The sequence below is a fragment of the Ochlerotatus camptorhynchus genome, unplaced genomic scaffold, assembly GCF_037179485.1.
Source record: "Ochlerotatus camptorhynchus isolate MF236.1 unplaced genomic scaffold, CSIRO-AGI_Acam_v1.1 ptg000314l, whole genome shotgun sequence".
NCBI lineage: Eukaryota > Metazoa > Arthropoda > Insecta > Diptera > Culicidae > Ochlerotatus > Ochlerotatus camptorhynchus.
In genome coordinates, this window is record NW_027040802.1 from 1,726,264 (window position 1) to 1,743,235 (window position 16,972).

General features: G+C 44.6%; 1 protein-coding gene across 5 annotated transcripts in view; it reads left to right on the forward strand.

Annotated features, from left to right (window-relative positions):
• The window catches only part of Prosap (prosap), a 394,561-nt gene extending 384,861 nt beyond the window's left edge, over positions 1-9,700 (forward strand). For 3 of the 5 annotated variants that reach the window (XM_065229416.1, XM_065229414.1, XM_065229415.1), the window contains 6 exons: positions 1,719-1,916; positions 2,996-3,443; positions 3,509-3,710; positions 3,773-5,023; positions 6,646-7,124; positions 7,187-9,700. In XM_065229416.1, coding sequence (XP_065085488.1) covers positions 1,719-1,916; positions 2,996-3,443; positions 3,509-3,710; positions 3,773-5,023; positions 6,646-7,124; positions 7,187-7,973 — 3,365 coding nt within the window. In that variant the 3' untranslated portion in view covers positions 7,974-9,700. The remainder of the gene's footprint in view (positions 1-1,718; positions 1,917-2,995; positions 3,444-3,508; positions 3,711-3,772; positions 5,024-6,645; positions 7,125-7,186) is intronic. The other 2 variants (XM_065229418.1, XM_065229417.1) reach the window with 1 other exon arrangement.
• The last annotated feature ends 7,272 nt before the right edge of the window (positions 9,701-16,972 follow it).

Sequence of the window (16,972 nt, forward strand, 5' to 3'; positions counted from 1 at the left end):
GTACAAAAAGATGTGTACGAAGGAAATCAAAAAATGGAAGTAAACACAAATAGCAAAAGAAAAATTACTATAAATTTAGTTCAGTGTTATACATTTCTTCACTGCATCTGTCGTCATCTGTGGCGCGTTGCAAAATCCATCGGTATGAAGGAACACAATCATAACTTGAAAATGTGATATTTCATCAAAATGACGTCTGCGAAATCAAAAAATTTGGCATTTTTGATAAGTTTTGAAATAAAGTTTATAAATCTTAAAAATGTACTTTTTTGCTATTGAAGTTTTATCCATTTTTTAATCTTTACGAAAATATGTGAGTTTTTTTTTCTGAAAGGCAATCCACTTTCCAACAACTTTATCTCAGAAATCATATCAATTAGTCTATCGTTTTTTTTTGCAATGATTTAATTTTCTTGCAATATCGAAAAAGCCATTTTGAAAAATTAGAAATGGTTGAATTCCGGCACAAACTTAGTTCATTGCCCCTAGTGAACAATTATACGAAGTTTTATGGAATTATGAGAGGGAAAAACAATATCGATTCGTCAGTTGGCGTGGAACTACCGACGAACCAACGTGACAGAAGCTACTTTTTTTTACTCGGTGGTGGAACTGCTCCGATGTCAATTATATAAGGTCTGGCCCAACCGGCTTATTGGTATTAGTGAAATGTGGAAATGTTTAGTGGTGTTCGTATTTCATCGCAATGTTTATCTTTTTACACGAAACAGCTATTTTCTGTGACGACACGTCTGCCATTCGCAGTATGGAATGTTGTGCTGCCGTGACATCGTCATTCTCTTGTTCAGCAATGTTTACAACATTTTTGCTTCTAACACCAGCAAGCTGCCTGTTGTTCCAGACCTTGTATGATTGACATAGCAACTGCTCTGCTGAGAACACGGAAAAATTAGAATAACAAATGACATATTTGGAAAAAAATGTCTTTAATTTATTTTTTTCAGTGTAGGAATGATAATGACTTTTGGACAACATTTTTGTATGTCTTATTATTTTTTTTTGTTTTATAAATAGTTCCGACCTGTTCAAATGATATTCTAGATTATTTTTTCAAGAAAAATAAGTATGCAAAATTGCTGAAGTAGATGAAATCCTTACACCCACAAAGGTTCATTGGAATCTGGGAGGGTGCTGCCAACCACAGGTCGAGTTGGCGTGAAATCCGTAACTGCATTAAAATTCTATCAAAATCACGAGACTCACATCGTGTTTCTTCCATATATGACTCACATTCGACTATACCCGTTTACTCGACACACACGCTTTTTCGCCATGTCACCCATTTGTCACTTGTTTCCCAAAGCACTTGAACACAACTTTGCAAAACACGCCACCTGTATTTATGTGTATACTTAGTCAACCGTTTGGCAGAAAACGATAAAACGCTCCGTCGCGTGAAGTTTTTCTACTTGAAGAATCAAACATCGGGCAATTAATTCATAATCGAGCAACAGCCCAGCCGCGCGTCACGTGTGTCACTTATCTCTCGCTTTCCCATAATATCTCCGGAATGGAATCACACGCAAAAAATGCGACCACAGATGGCTGTGCGATCGCAGTCATCTTTCCCTAGCCATTTTATCAAAGCTTACTGTGTCCCAATCTTCATGATGATGATGACGATGATGATGATCGAGCGCCAAGTTTCTTGAACCGATAAATAAACACCGCAAACCAAATGCATTCACTCTCTGCAGTCCCGTTCCGTGGTCCCCCTCGGTACAACCCGCGGCGCCGTTCCGGGCTGGGCTGGGGTTCGACGCTGTCCCGCATCTACGGTGGTCCACCGTCGCCCTGTCCGTCCGAGCATCACCCGTTCAGTTCGGCCAGTTCGAGCCTCTCGGAGGGATCGTCCAGCCACCGGAGCCACGAGGATGACATTAGCATCGTGACAGGTAAGTGTGCGGTTGGGTGGTAACGAACAATATATAGACCGATAGAAGATGCATTGCGGGACGGGAAGACAGTGGTGAAGGTGAAAAGATGCAGTGCTGCCAGTTTTTGTTTTTGTTCTTTGAAATCTTTGAATGAGCATTGTTACTTTTCCTCTAGTGCATGTACATTGTTAGCTGTTCGTACGGTTTACGTGTATTTTTTTAGTAACTAACAATATGACATTTTTGTGAATGTTTTACTCTAACTCGATCATGCTCATGTTCTTATTTTTTTTCCTTCATTCTCTGAATACATTTTTAACGAATTGTTACTGTTAATACAAAAAATATACACAGAAAGCAATTAACCGATTCCAACGACATGAGTAACTGAATGCAATTCCATACAACCTTTTAAATATAGAACAACATTAAACTATTTCAAGAGCCACATGTGAAAAGGGCATACAAGATTTTTGTAAACAAACCTTTGTATGCCCTTTTCTCGCCAACCGAGGGTCGCCCACGCAAACCAACAACATCATCGGGAAGGGGAAAGCTTCCCCTACCCGCTAATGTTAATGGTTTGCGTTGATGTCATATGGGTGGCGAGAAAAGGGCATAAAAAGGTTTGTTTACAAAAAGCTTGTATGTCCTTTTCTCGTGTTGTTCTTGAATTGTAAAACAAAATAAATGAGCAGACTGTGCAGCAAAATATTTACTTCTTAACGATTAAAGACACTCTATTCAATTGAGATCACACGTCTCATTGTACTTCTTTAAAGTTCGCTTGGTTCGCAATTTTTGAATTCGTCAAAAATCTTCTTTAGTTAACTGAGGCCATTCCTAAACTAAATTTCTTGTTAAAGTTGACACATCTTCGGATTTTTTCCGAATGCAATTTTGCTGCACAGTGTAATTAATCGTCGGCCCCCAACTCACATTAAACAAGTGCCACGTGCCCCAATTATCGAACACGCTCCCTTTTCTACTTAATGACCCGTGGGCGTCGATCGCTCATCAGCCCCGGTCACACGATCACTGCATGATCAAGCAAAACACACAAAAAACTGACCCATTCTTCCACCGTTTCCATTCAGACAAGAGTCTCGGCGACACGAGCGACATCATCAGCGATTCGTCCGGCGTCGGTACCAATTCCGATTCCGCTGCCTGCTCGATCGGGCACCCCAGCACGACCGTGGTCTGCATGGAGGGCTACGACGGTGGCCTGTCCGGGCACATCCAGATCCAGCCGGGCGATGTGATAGAAGTGGTCGGATCGACGGACTGCGGCCTGCTGGAGGGTTTCGTGCGCGGAACCAACAAGACCGGCTTCTTCCCGGCCCATTGCGTCCAGGAGGTTCAGTTCCGGCAGAAGAGTATTATCAACGTGTCGACTTCGACGCCGCATCATCTGTACGTGATCAACACCAGCAGTAACGAGATTCTGGAACAGCAGCAGCAGCAGCAGCTGCTGCAGCAACACCCGGGACAGCAACAGCAGCAACAGTACAACAGCCAGACGGCACCGAGGATGAAGAAAGCGTAAGTGTTTCATCTATAAACCTAGAATCCTTGAACCCCTTGATCCAACCTAATCGATCTTTCAGTGTAACCGGTGAACCCCGGGCGGTGGTTCTGCATCGAGCGAAACGCGGTTTCGGATTCATCCTGCGTGGCGCCAAAGCTTCTTCCCCGCTGATGCAGCTCAAGCCGTCGCCGCGATGTCCGGCTCTGCAGTATCTGGACGACGTGGACCCGGGCGGTGTGGCCGATATGGCCGGACTGAAGCCGGGTGATTTCTTGCTTGCCGTAAGTATCTTGTAGGGTGATTTTAAACCAGATGACCCGTTGAAACCATTTCCCTTTTGCAGATTAACAACGAAGACGTCACGTGTGCTTCGCACGAGCACGTGGTCGATCTGATTCGCAATTCGGGTTCGCTCGTATCGATGATGGTGGTCACGCTTCCGCATAACCTGGTCAATTCGATGTTGGAAAATGTGATCGCTGCCGGTTCCAGTTCCGTCGGCGATGGAAGTCAACATTCCGGTTCCGGTATGAGTACTCCGGTATCGTCGTCACGCCAATGTTCGACGCTGCCACGACGGATGAACGGAGGACCGGCCAGTTTGGCCGGTTGTAAGCTACCTGCCCCGATGCCACCACGAAGAGATCCAAAGACAACACTTAGCGTAGGACGAGCACGTGCCAAATCGATGGTCGCCGGGTTGGAAGGCGGTGGTGAGAAGGACGACGAGGATACTCCTCACCAGGCCAAGTCCACCTCGGTGGAGTCGATCCATCAGCACTCGCAATCGGCCATCAGTACACCGACGCAAGGGGGACCGGGAACTCCGGTGCAGCCGAGAACGGCGAGTATCAAGTCGCGGCCCACCTCTAGTCGAATTACGGCTGCCGAGTTGGAAGAACTCTTCCAAAGACAGCAAGGAGTCGACGCGAATCGATGCTCGATGCTGATGACCAGCTCTCGGTTCCAGTCCGGATTTGACAGTGGCGCCGCGACGCCTCCCACCTCTCCCCAGAAGGGACCAATCGTGTACGCCAGTGTGGCGGAAATGAAGCGCAAAAAGTCATCCAAGATCGGTACACTCAAGGGCCGCCCCATTCCGATTCCGCAGGTCGGGTCCGATCTGAAGCGTACCTTCCACAGTACACCCGATCTGGCCTCGAGCGGAACGGCTTCGGCCACCGGCAGTGCCGGAACGTTGACGCCCTCGGCCAGCTGGTTCAACACCGTCGGCCACAAGGGACACCGATCTCAAGACGATATGCACAGCATACACATGTCGATGCAAAGACTGAATCTCCCACCACCAAATCACCCGCCGCCTCCGCCCCCGATCGGCCAGGTCGTCAAGGTGGACATCTCGCGGGGCTCCGAGTACGAGTGTCTCACCGCACTGCAGAAGCACATCCAGCAGAAGGCCAAACAGCGTTCGAAGATTCAGGAGGCGGAAATCATGTCCAGCTTCAAGCCGGCTTCCAATGCGAAGTTGTACGCTTCGCCGCAGGACATCCGGAACGTGGGCTACCGGACGACGAGCGTGGCTTCCAGCAGTAGCGGCAATAGCAGCAGCGGCAATAGCAGTACCAGCACCGAGGTGAGTCGTGTGGCCTATCGCAGGCATCTTCAAGGTAACCGCAAAAGGTTGACTTATGCTCGCCCCCACCTGCCTCAATCACATGAGAATTCCGAAATAAGATGGTTGGCGGGCATATTGAGTACCATGGACCTAGGCGAGATTCTGGAGTATATTCTACAAGAATTCTACAAGAATTTTGGAATGAAAATCTACAAGAATTTAAGAAAGGAATTCTACAAGAATTCTGAATTTGAATTCTTCATGAATTCCGGAATGCAATCATACAAGAATTCTGGAATATAGATTTCCACAATAATCCTGGAATGGAATGCTACGAAAAATCCAGAATGGAATTCTTAATGAATTCTCGAATGTAATTCTATAAGAAATGAGGAATGAAATTCTACAATTATTTCGGAATAGAAATAAGAATTCTGAAATTGAATTCTTCATGAATTCCGGAGTGCAATTCTACAAGAATTCTGGAATGGAATTCTACAAAAAAAATCCAGAATGGGATTCTTAAGGAATTCTGGAATGTAATTCTAAGAAATAAAGAATGGAATTCTACAAGAATTTTGTAATAGAAAAAAGAATTCTGAAATTGAATTCTTCATGAATTCCGGAGTGCAATTCTAGAAGAATTCTGGAATAAATTCTACAAAAAAATCCAGAATGTAATTCATAAGGAATTCTGGAATGGAATTCTAAGAAATAAGGAATGGAATTCTACAAGAGTTTTGGAATAGAAATAAGAATTCTGAAATTGAATTCTTCATGAATTCCGGAGTGCAATTCTAGAAGAATTCTGGAATGGAATTCTACCAAAAAATCCAGAATGGAATTCTTAAGGAATTTTGGAATGGAATACTAAGAAATAAGGAATGGAATTCTACAAGAATTTTGGAATAGAAATAAGAATTCTGAAATTGAATTCTTCAAAAAATCCAGAATGTAATTCTTGAGGAATTCTGGAATGTAATTCTATAAGAAATATAAGGAATGGAATTTTATATAAATTTTGGAATGGAAATCTACAAGAACTTAAGAATGGAATTCCACAAGAATTCTGAAATTGAATTCTTCATGAATACCGGAGTGGAGTTCTCCAAGAATCCTGGAATGGAATTCTCCAAAAAAAAACCCAGAATTAATTTCTCAAGGAATTCTGGAATGTAATTCTATAAGAAATTAGGATACTTAGGAACGGAATTCTACGAGAATTTTTGAATGAAATTCTACAAGAATTTAAGAATGAAATTCTACAAGAGTTCTGAAATTGAATTCTTCGTGAATTCCGGAGTGGAATTCCACAAAAATTTTGGAATGGAATTCTCCAAAAAAAAAATCTAAATGGAATTCTCAAGGAATTTCGGATTGTAATTCTATAAAAAATAAGAATGCAATTCTACAAGAATTTTGGAATGGAAATCTGCAAGAATTTAAGAATGGAATTCTACAAGAAGCACCAACTTTGGTCCCCCTCCCCCTTGTAGGGTATTTTTCTAGATGGCCGGTCACCCTAAAATCCTACGTCCCTACTGTATCAGTCCCTTGGAGTCTGTCCCAAGATTAATCAAAGCTGCCAGTCTTCTTGAAATGTCGAATTCTCAACACCATTCCACTCTCGCCCCAAACAGATCCGCAAAACTTCATCAATCCGGTCGAACTCGAGCACGGGCAGTGCAATCAACGTGACCACCGTTACCATCGGAGGCGGAGGAGGAGGAGGCGGCGGCGGTGGCGTCGTCGGCGGAGGAGGAGTTGCCGATGGAGGCCTTGGTGGAGGCAGCAATCCGTATGCGCAACCTGGTCGACCTGCGGCTATGCAGCAGACGGCACAACCTCAGCATCATCATCAGCAACAGCAACAGCAGCAGCAGCAGCAGCAGCAGTACAAATCTTCCGGGCCTCCGCTGCCGGATCCGGACTACAGCCTGAGCGAATCGGACGCCGAAGAGGACAACTCGGTCCGGTTGGTCAGGAGCAATCTCAAAAAGGTCAACGGTGGCCCAGCAGCGGCGGAGCTGAACGGATCGAGTAAGGTTTCCATTGGCGGCGGGGCCGCAACCATTAACCCCGGCATGGCTGCCGAAACCAGCGGAAACAGTAATACAAGGTAAGGATTGGAGGGGGCAGCTCTTGGAAGCGGTTGAACGCTCATTCGATTAATCTTTTCAGTGGTAGCAGTTCCGGTTCCAGCTCGATCCCGCACTCCTTCTCGGTGGACGAAATCCAGAAGATCCGCACCAAGCTGAAGTCATCCAAATCCTACCCGAATGACTTCCTGCGGCAGCAGAACCAGCAAGCTGGGGGTGGCGGCAATCAGGCCAACGAAGACAACGGCGATAACAGCTCATCCGGAGTGAGCAGCGATCAGGAAGTCACAGTGACATGCAATGACGTTCCGGCTGCCAAGGCTTCGGCGCCCACGATCGATCCGAAGAAGGTCGGATCACTGCTGGAGCAGAAAAAGATCGCCGTCATGATCACGGCGAAGGTTCCGGCCGTCCGTAGTGACGATGACGACGATGATCAGAGTCCCAGTCCGCCAGCCACAGGTTTCCAGCGGCACAATTCACTCACGCGAAAGCAAGCGGCAACGATCGCAGCAAACCGTGCGAAAGCCTATCAGCAAAACATTCAACAGCGGCACGCCGTTACTTTGGCAACGCTGCCACCGCCGATCGAAGCCGACTCGGATGAAGCCGATTCCGGTGCCCTGCCCGTGGATGGCACCGATGGGGTTGGGGTGGCGATGGTGCTTCCTCCACCGGCTGAATTTTGCGATTCGGTCGCTGGAGCACCCCAGCAACCACATCATCAACAGCAACAGCAACATCACCACCACCATCACCAGCATCAGCACCATTCGGCTGCAGGGCTGGTCGGCGGTCACAATCCCAACTGCAAACGGGTCCGAATCGTCGGTGCCGTCCCCAAGGTAAATCGACTAAACAGTCAGTAGAAACCATGCGCATCGTAAATGTTCTAGATAGATACTACTCCACACAGCACTCTGTCACACACATATACATATATACAAACTGACAAACATAAAGACAAAAAAAAAACGCATTTTACGATCGCAAGAGCAGGCCTATATTCAACATGAAGCTTATTTCGTCCCGCGACGCAGTAAAATCGAAAAATCAAGCAATTAAGCAACTATTCTAACCTAGCAAACGAAGGAAAAGAAAACAAAAATACACGCTCAAACGGTTGCTTAAGAGATTTTTATACTATTCTCAAATGCGCGTTCGTCGAATTCGTCTTAAATGGATAGAAATCACATCAATACACGTGCAATACATCGTCCCAGACACCCAAACACATTGCTAAACCGACCGATGAACGATGAAGAAAAAACGAGTGAGAGCAGGCTCAAAACGATTCGAAAAACAAGAAAACCGCGCTAATGTAGATGACGACGCAAAGACACTCGCCTTCTAGTTGTTTTCATTAGCACACATACACACAGTTTATAGCCAAATAATGGAAAACAAAACAAAAATGATGAACGAGTTTTAAGATTCACATTTTTCCGAGTGCGAAAAAGTCCTTTCAAGTCGTCCGCCTACTTAGTTAGATCAACCGATGACGTCTGGCGAACGATTTGAGAATTCCTTTTTCAGCTGCGCACTCCTCGAGACTAGCATAGTACGCCTTGATTTGTACGTTCTTTTTCCTGTTTGTTTCTTTAAGTTTTCATCTAAGTGTAAAGTTTGTTTCTCTGTTTTATTTTTTCGCTCAAGGCATATAGGAACTTTCCGCATCAATTACGATTCGTATATGTTAACCTAATTTTTTTTTTTTTGGTTTTTGTACATTTGAATAACCTTTATTGAGCAGAATCATTTCGAAACCTTCTGTCTTTAATTAATTACATTAATTAACAAGTCAACAGAGCAGTAGCTGAGATAAGATTCCACGAATAATAAAGGAAACATTCACGGAGAGGAAAGAGAGTCCACACCCAACGGTAATCTAGAACGGTAGGTTTTAACTCAACACAGAAAAGCATCCACTAGCGGTAGGTTTGAAGTGTAGCTGTTGTATATTTCTTTTTCTTGACCCGATTTTTTCTTCCGCACGGAATTGGGAATTCGTTTTTAAGTCTAGCAACTATTTCCTAAAATATGGATGAGATGTAAAGGAGAAAAAGACACCCTTCTTCCGCTGAGTTTCCCCTTCATCCTTTAACGTTATATTTTTATACCCCTAGCAAAAAAAAGATACAAACAAAGAGATGCAAAAACAAAAACAAAACAAATGCGTAAACAAGTATATATCTCATAATTAAACAAATTCTCCTGTACCCCAACTCAAAACAAGAATACGGCCATTTAAAGTAATTAAACAAATCGAAGCGAAAGCGGAATTTTACTATTAAATTGATAAACAAAAAGGAGTATAAAAGTTACATAAACACATACACACACAGACACATTTAAAGACATATTAGATGCAAGAAGTAAAAACAAATACAAACGAATAGAACACGCCAATCTGTCCGCGCTACCAAGTAAACTAGGATAAACACGAACATTTTAAAAACACAACTCAAATGTCATTGCAATGCGAACATTGAAATCTCAGCAGTCCACGTTAGTCCAAACGAAATAAAAAAAAAATAAATAGCAGAAAACATAACCAACAAATAATGCAAGAGCAACGCAAACCGCAATAGCAGCCTTTAGACCACCAACTCGAACGAATATTTCAAACAGACAAACACAATTAGAATCCTCCATCCCCCCGGTTTTAAAACAAATAACAGCGCAAAGGCCGAATTAGCGCATTTGGCATCAGAGCGTAGGAACTCCCCTCCCCTGTCCACGCTCCCTTGTGTGTATGGTGTTATTGACAATTTGTTGTAGGAAACATACGGCGCTGATGTTTTTTGATCCACCACCATCACCATCAACAATACATAAACACACAAGCATGCATGACGTGCATACACATAGAAAAAAAAAACACACGCAGTATGATATTACGAATTGGTAAAATGCTATAACAATTTATGGTAAATAAAATAATAATGATCAATAAAAAAAAACAACAACAAAGGATGATCAGTTGGAAAGAACGGTCCCTAATAGGGGGAAATCCCAAGAGTGCACGTCCGCCTCCATTATTGGCCGACCACATCTGTTCTGTTCTCTCTGGAAAAGGAAGCGAATCGTGCTGAAACGTTGCGACGATTGACGAATGTGGGCGGAAGCGGACCGGAAACGGAAAGTTTTACAGTTGTCAGAAATGTCATCAAGATGCCTAACCGACGTCGATTTGGATCTAACTAGTTTTCAATCCGACAAGTATAGACCTTTTTGACGTTTAATCGTCTTTGTGCTAGATAGACACACATGGATGAATGAACGGTTTGTTTTCCCACTAATCTGTTTCCCTCTTGCTCGCACTCGTTCGATTTAAATGGTGCAGTAGTGTGCGCTGATTAAACGTCAAAAAGCTCTATACTGTTGGGCCTACTCAGATCGGGCTTTTCGCTTGGGTCTTCAAGGATAGATCGATACCACGGCATCTACGTCACAAATTAAAAAAAAAAATGTCCAGCAACATCAACGGCGTAAAATTTATCGTTGAATCACAGACAAACAGACATAACACACTGAATATTTCTCACTGTAAAACATCGTCGCTAAAAAATTACCGCTATCTATTGAGTACACTGTGGTGGGTAGTACCATAGAGGTAATTCTAAGACCAGAAGGTTCCGAAGAAACGTGCTCAACTTTCTGGCTCAGCTCTGGTACTCTCTTCGGTCCCAAGCTAATCGATTCACCCCTCGAAACATAGGAAAAACCAATAACCCCTCATTTTATCTGTCAAACTTTCATAGCGAATCAAAACAAACATTGTGTAGTACTAGAATTTCGACTAGAATGGAGTACGTTAATCGTTTGCTTGGGACCAATAGGCTAGTCAAGTAGTGAGCCAATTTAAAATCGTTAGTTTCGTATTGATTGTTGGTAATACCCTGTAAGTTATCATGCAACACAACTAGCTCCTCCTTTGCCGAGTCCTTTGCCTCACTTGCCACGTCCAGTCATTGTTTATGCTGTTGATGGTTCTTCAGGTAAGGTTGAAACGAATGTGACAAGAAATTCTTTTTTTTATTTTTACTTTAAATGATCTTTATTTCTTGAATTTGTGTGGTTTACATGTAAGTGGCAAAGATGCGTATTTTCAACTTTAGTTTTTTTTTAATTTCAATTATTATTAATTACAGTTCCTAGTCCTATCAGGCCTGTTTTAGAGAATGACCACCTTGGTGGGATTGGTTTGTTTTAAATTGAAAAAGAAAACTACTTATGACTACTATTTACAACTACAACTAACCTACAACTACTATATACACCTAATCTACTATATACAAATTGCTTATTAAAGCATGTTCTGATAAAATACATTTTTGTGCAAATTTAGTTTGAATTTCGTTCATTCTGGAATCTATTTTGGAATCTATTTTGGCAATGCCTGCCTCTTCATGTAAATTTGTTATTCTAGTCTCGAAAGGACGATCAAGAACCATCCTCAGCACTCTATTCTGAGTGACCTGAATTGTGTTCCTGTGAGTCTGTGCACATGATTCCCACACCGGAGCTGCGTAGAGGATCGCAGGTGCTATGATTTGTTTGTAGACAGTCATTTTGTTCACCCTTGAGAGGCGGGATCTGCGGAAAATCAACTGATACAGACACCTTACCAAGGTAGAACACTTGACTACAGTTTTCTCTACATGCGAACGGAAGAGGAGCTTTTCATTGAACAACATCCCGAGGTAGGTTACTTCAGCAGATCACTCAACCCTTGTGCCATCCATGATTACAGTACAAGATGGAGCCGGTTTCAGTTTGGGCGATTGCCGATGGAGGAACATGATCGCTTGTGTTTTGGAGACATTGATTTTGATTTTCCACGTGGTGGCATAATCAGCAAAGGCGTTAAGGCATCGTTGAAGTTTGTTCGTTATTTCGCGAGGCATCCTTCCTTTGACAACACGCAACCGTCTCCAAGGGGAGGAATATCGGAAGTGTAGATTGTGTAAAGCAAGGGGCTCAGCAGACTGCCTTGTGGGACTCCTGCTGGGATGGAAAACGTGTCTGAAAGACAACCATTCAACGATACCTTAAACGACCTTTGCTGAATGTAGTTACGAGTGATTTTAACCAGATGTCATGGGAAGTTGAAGTTACAAAGCTTGTACACAAGTCCGTCATCCCAAACATTGTCAAACGCCTTTTCAACGTCTAACAAGGCCATGGCTGTGGACTTGGATACAGCTTTGTTACTTCAGATGTTATTCATCACCCGTACTAGCTGGTGATTGGTGGAGTGCCCCTTCCTAAACCCGAACTGTTCCGGTAGGAGAATGTTGTTTTCCTCGACAAACTTGAGCAAACGATTGAGAATGAGTTTCTCGAACAATTTGCTCAGCGCTGAAAGGAGGCTGATTGGTCTGTAGCTTGAAGGCAATGTTGGATCCTTACCGGATGGGTATGATTTTTGCTACTTTCCAGATGCTTGGAAAGTAGTGCAGTTCCAAGCATCTGTTGAAGATAGCGGTTAGAAGAGACTGCCCTTTCATGCTGAGTCTCGTCAAGATCCGTCAAACCGTCAAACCCGGGAGCCTTCATGTTCTTGGTGCATTTCAGCGCTGAGCAAATTTGTTGTACTGTAATCATATCCGCCGGAGGCACGACACAAGGGGAGGCATCTAGGTTTTGAACGCATTGCGCAACCTGAACTTCGAGCGGACTTTGGATATTCGAGCCAAGCAAATGCGATGAAGCGACATGCTCGCCGATCGCATTTGCTTTCTCCTGTGGGGTGATTAAAAGCCGATCGTCATCATTTTCGACTCTGAGAGGTGGAATGGGTTTGGGATGAGTTTTCAGGACCTTGGCTACCTTCCAGAATGGTCTGGAGCGGTCGTCCAGATTCTGGACAACACGCCCGAAACTTTCATTTCGGAGTGAGTCCATTCTGGAAGCAATCTGTCTGTTCAGATCAGCCGTTTCACGTTTTTTGCCCTGATCTCCAGTCCTCTGAAACTGGCGTCTACGAAGATTTCTCAGGCGAATCAAAAGTTGGGTGTGGGAATCAATGGCAATAAACTTACCCCTCACAGGAACTCGTCGGACGCACGCCTCGTCAGCCACGGTTATGGCTTGATGGAGTCCCTCCAACGCTCGATCGATGTCCTCCACGGTGTCAAGCGGCGGGTTGTCGATGATGTGCCTGTCTACCACGCGTCCAAACTGGGCCCAGTTAACGCGATGGTAGTCCTTGCGCAGACTTGAAGCAGGAGCTACGTTGCAGCCCAGTTCAGCCACCACCGGTTGGTGGTCGGAGCTGAGTTCGTTCAAGGCTACCGGCTTGGACAAGCCGATATTTGTCATGAACAGGTCTAGCGTCGATGGGTTGCCCGCGGGTGAGATGAATGTTGGTTCATCCGAAAACCAAACGGAGTACAGCCCATGCTGTGAGTGGTCGAACAGGAGACGACCGTTCTGGTTCTGCTGGTAGTTCCGCCAGGCCTCATGGCGAGCATTCAGATCTCCTCCAACGACGAAGCGGGAACCGTTACGGGTGATGGTGGACAGGTCCTTCTTGAATTTAGCCGCTAGTCCACTGCTGGCGGCACACTGTCGAGGGCAGTAGACGGCGATGAACTGGACGTATCCAGTCGACGACTCCACCTCCACACCAAGGGCCTCGATGATAGAGGTGCGGATATGGGACAGAGTGTGGTATTTTATTCCTTTCTTGACTACGACCGCAACACCACCCCCCTGGAGCTGGTGCGATCAAGCCGGATAATGTTGTGGTCAGGCAACCAGAAGCTGTCGCCGGACTTTAGATGGGTCTCGGTTAGAAGGCCCACGTCGATGCTGTGCTTGCGGAGGAAGTCGGCAAGCTCAATCTCTTTTGCTCTTACAGAGCAAGCATTCCAGGTGACGGTACTTAGCGGTTTAGACGCCATACTGGATGATGAACTTACCGAGCACTTGGATCTGTTCGGGCTTATTGCGGCACTTACGAAGAGCACCGGACATGTTGACGAAAATTTCCATCAGTTCATCCGCTGAGAACAGATCGGGGTTGTTGTTTTGTCCTGTTGGTTGTCTCCAGAATCCAGGGGGGGATGGAGAGCTTTGGCCAGCAGAATCACCGGAAGCTTCTTGAGGAGGGGCGGGTTGCACCCGCGAATTCGCTTGCCTTTGCTGGGGAGCACGAAGAGGCGGAAAATCCTCCGTCCTGAATGATGGGGTTTTGTCCTTCTTGCGTCCTGGTTGATTGTTGCTTGACGCCAGCTTTCGGATGCGTTTGAAGTCCTCGCGTTTGGAGCACTGTCTGTCAGAGCCTTGATGTGCACCACCACAGTTAGCGCATTTTATCGCCACGGCTCCATCCGCAGGGCAGTTGGAAGTGGCGTGTTCTTGAGCGCAGTTGCTGCAGCGTGGCTTGATGTTGCAGTTGCGGGTACCGTGTCCAAAATTGAGGCACCTCTGACACTGCGTTACGTCACGATGACCGCCACGGTATGGCTCCCACCGTACGATGATGGAGTAGATCGATCGGATGGCTTGTAGCGCATTGAGCGTCACCGTCCCTTTCTGGAAGTGCACCAGGAAAAGACAATCTGGGTACGTCTTCACGTTTTCATCTCTCCTTGTCATTCGGAAGACAGCGATTGGGGCTAGCTTGTACCGGTTGATTTCGGCTTCGACCATCTTGGGGTCGAAGTTTGGTAGACCCCTGATGACTACCTTGAAGGGCTTCTCACCGGGGATGTCGTGCGTGAAGAATTCCGCCTTGGTATCCTTCAGATATTTCACGGCCACTTCGTACTCCGCTTTGGTTCGGAGCATCACCTTGGTGCCGATCCTGCCGAGCTTAAACTCAGCTGCAACGCCCAGCGATGAAAGATCGCCAATCAGCGTGTTGAGTGGGACTTGCTTCACCACCAGTGGAGGAAGCTTCATTTTTGCTGCACTCGGGCTGGCAGCAGTTTCGTTGTCGACGGCGTCGCCGAAATCACCAATGACGCTGACGTTCGTCGCGATGGCATCGTCCCGTCCACTCGCACCATCGGACTGGCCTTGATTTTTCTTCCTCTTCTTAGACCGCTTCACCGTGGCTGAGGTGGGATTCCCTACATCGGTGGGAAGAGTAGCGTACCTATTCGAAATAGGTACACTCAAGCTACCCTCACCGCTGTTCTGCTTCTCCGTTTTCTCTCGGAGCCTGCTCCGGGAGCGCTGTCTTCCCATCACACGAAGCGACTGACACTACTGACGACGCGATTAAACTGCGAATGTTTGGAAAAAACTAGAAACTTTAGAACAACTCGACAGAGCGAGCAAAGACCGAACTGTACTGCTTGACGTTCAAGCAGAGAATGGTCGAGCAAAAGCATGACAGCAGCGTTGTTTTATATCTTTTCAGGTTCAGAACCTGGTAGGATTTCCCGCCGTTTTTTATGAATGGGGTGGAGCAAAAAGTTTCTTTTGTGCAGAATATGTAAAAGAGGATGGACTTTGGATGTTAATATAATTGCATATATTAGAGGTACCAGATATGTTTTACTGTCAGTAGTTGGTAATTCATCGAGTGTATGTCTCCTATTAAGCAATATTTTTTTTTGAAAATGTTAGCTCTGCATGTAAAAAATTAATTGTTCATACAATGTCCATGTCTTTTTCGGGTTATTGTTAAGGGGGAGGGGGAGGGGGTTTTACATGCACGTTTTTTCAAGTCTCATTCCTCATTGTGGTGGATACGCCGTGATCCACCTTTAGCCGCTAACCTAGTCCTGCTTGATGTAGGACCTAGTGCCACGCCGTCCGAAGCGGTAATGAGCAGTGGCATGAGAGCAGCACTGATTTATATCTTTTCAGGTTCAAGCAGAATGATGTGCAACCAAGTGGTATTCGTTTATGATGACTGGGTTTGTGAAAAAGGCTTATTTCATGAAATCAGTGACAAAATTATCATTTGTATGCTTTCAATAGTTTAATTGCAGAAAAATTGGAAAAATATTTATTTCAACAGGTTCGTAATGTAATATCCTATCGATTGGCGTGTTTGCATTTTAATTTCATCTATAAATGACAAAGTTACAAGCGATCAAAACCTAACACTCCTTTATCACACATATTTTTTGATTTGCACCCCAGTATAGTCGACAAAGACGTAGTTCTACGTCAAAACTAAGTGTGTAGATAGATTAGTAGGAAAATATATAAAACTACTTTATGACTCAAAGTGCAATGAATGAGCGTTAGTTTCGGGATCATTTCAGTGTTAAACGCTGTATAGACTGGAGAGTTATAACATGTTATAACGGTTGTCAAATAATTGCAACACAGAAACCACCATCAAGATAGCGCTATAACATGTTATAACTCTGTAGTCTGAACGTACTATTAGAGTTATGTTAGTTTTGATTCGTAGTCAGCCCTGCCGACCCCTCCAACATTAGTTGCAGGCAGTGGTTGTTAGATAATGCGGCACTGTAACTACTACTATTTTAGAGGTATGATTCGTCAAGTTTATACAACTCAATGTTTCAATTGAGCCAAACTATCTATCTTACAATTACAAAAGCAAACCTAAACTTACAATTATATGCAAATGCAAAATGAAACTTGACAAATCATCGTCAAACCCCTTATTACGATTTGAATCTAATTTAATTTTGATCAGTGAACGGGTACCATATGGTACATTTTCTCACCATGAACCTATCATTTCCAGCCTATCTGAACTATCTAATAAATGGAAGCCATAACACGGGTTACGCTCCCCCTAAGCGGGCCCTCTGCATCCTGTCTCTGTCTTATCTCAAATACAAAATGCCAATGGTATGAATGTATCTATATATAACTTGAAAATGACGTACAATCAAATAAACCCGTAACCCACTCACTTGGCCAG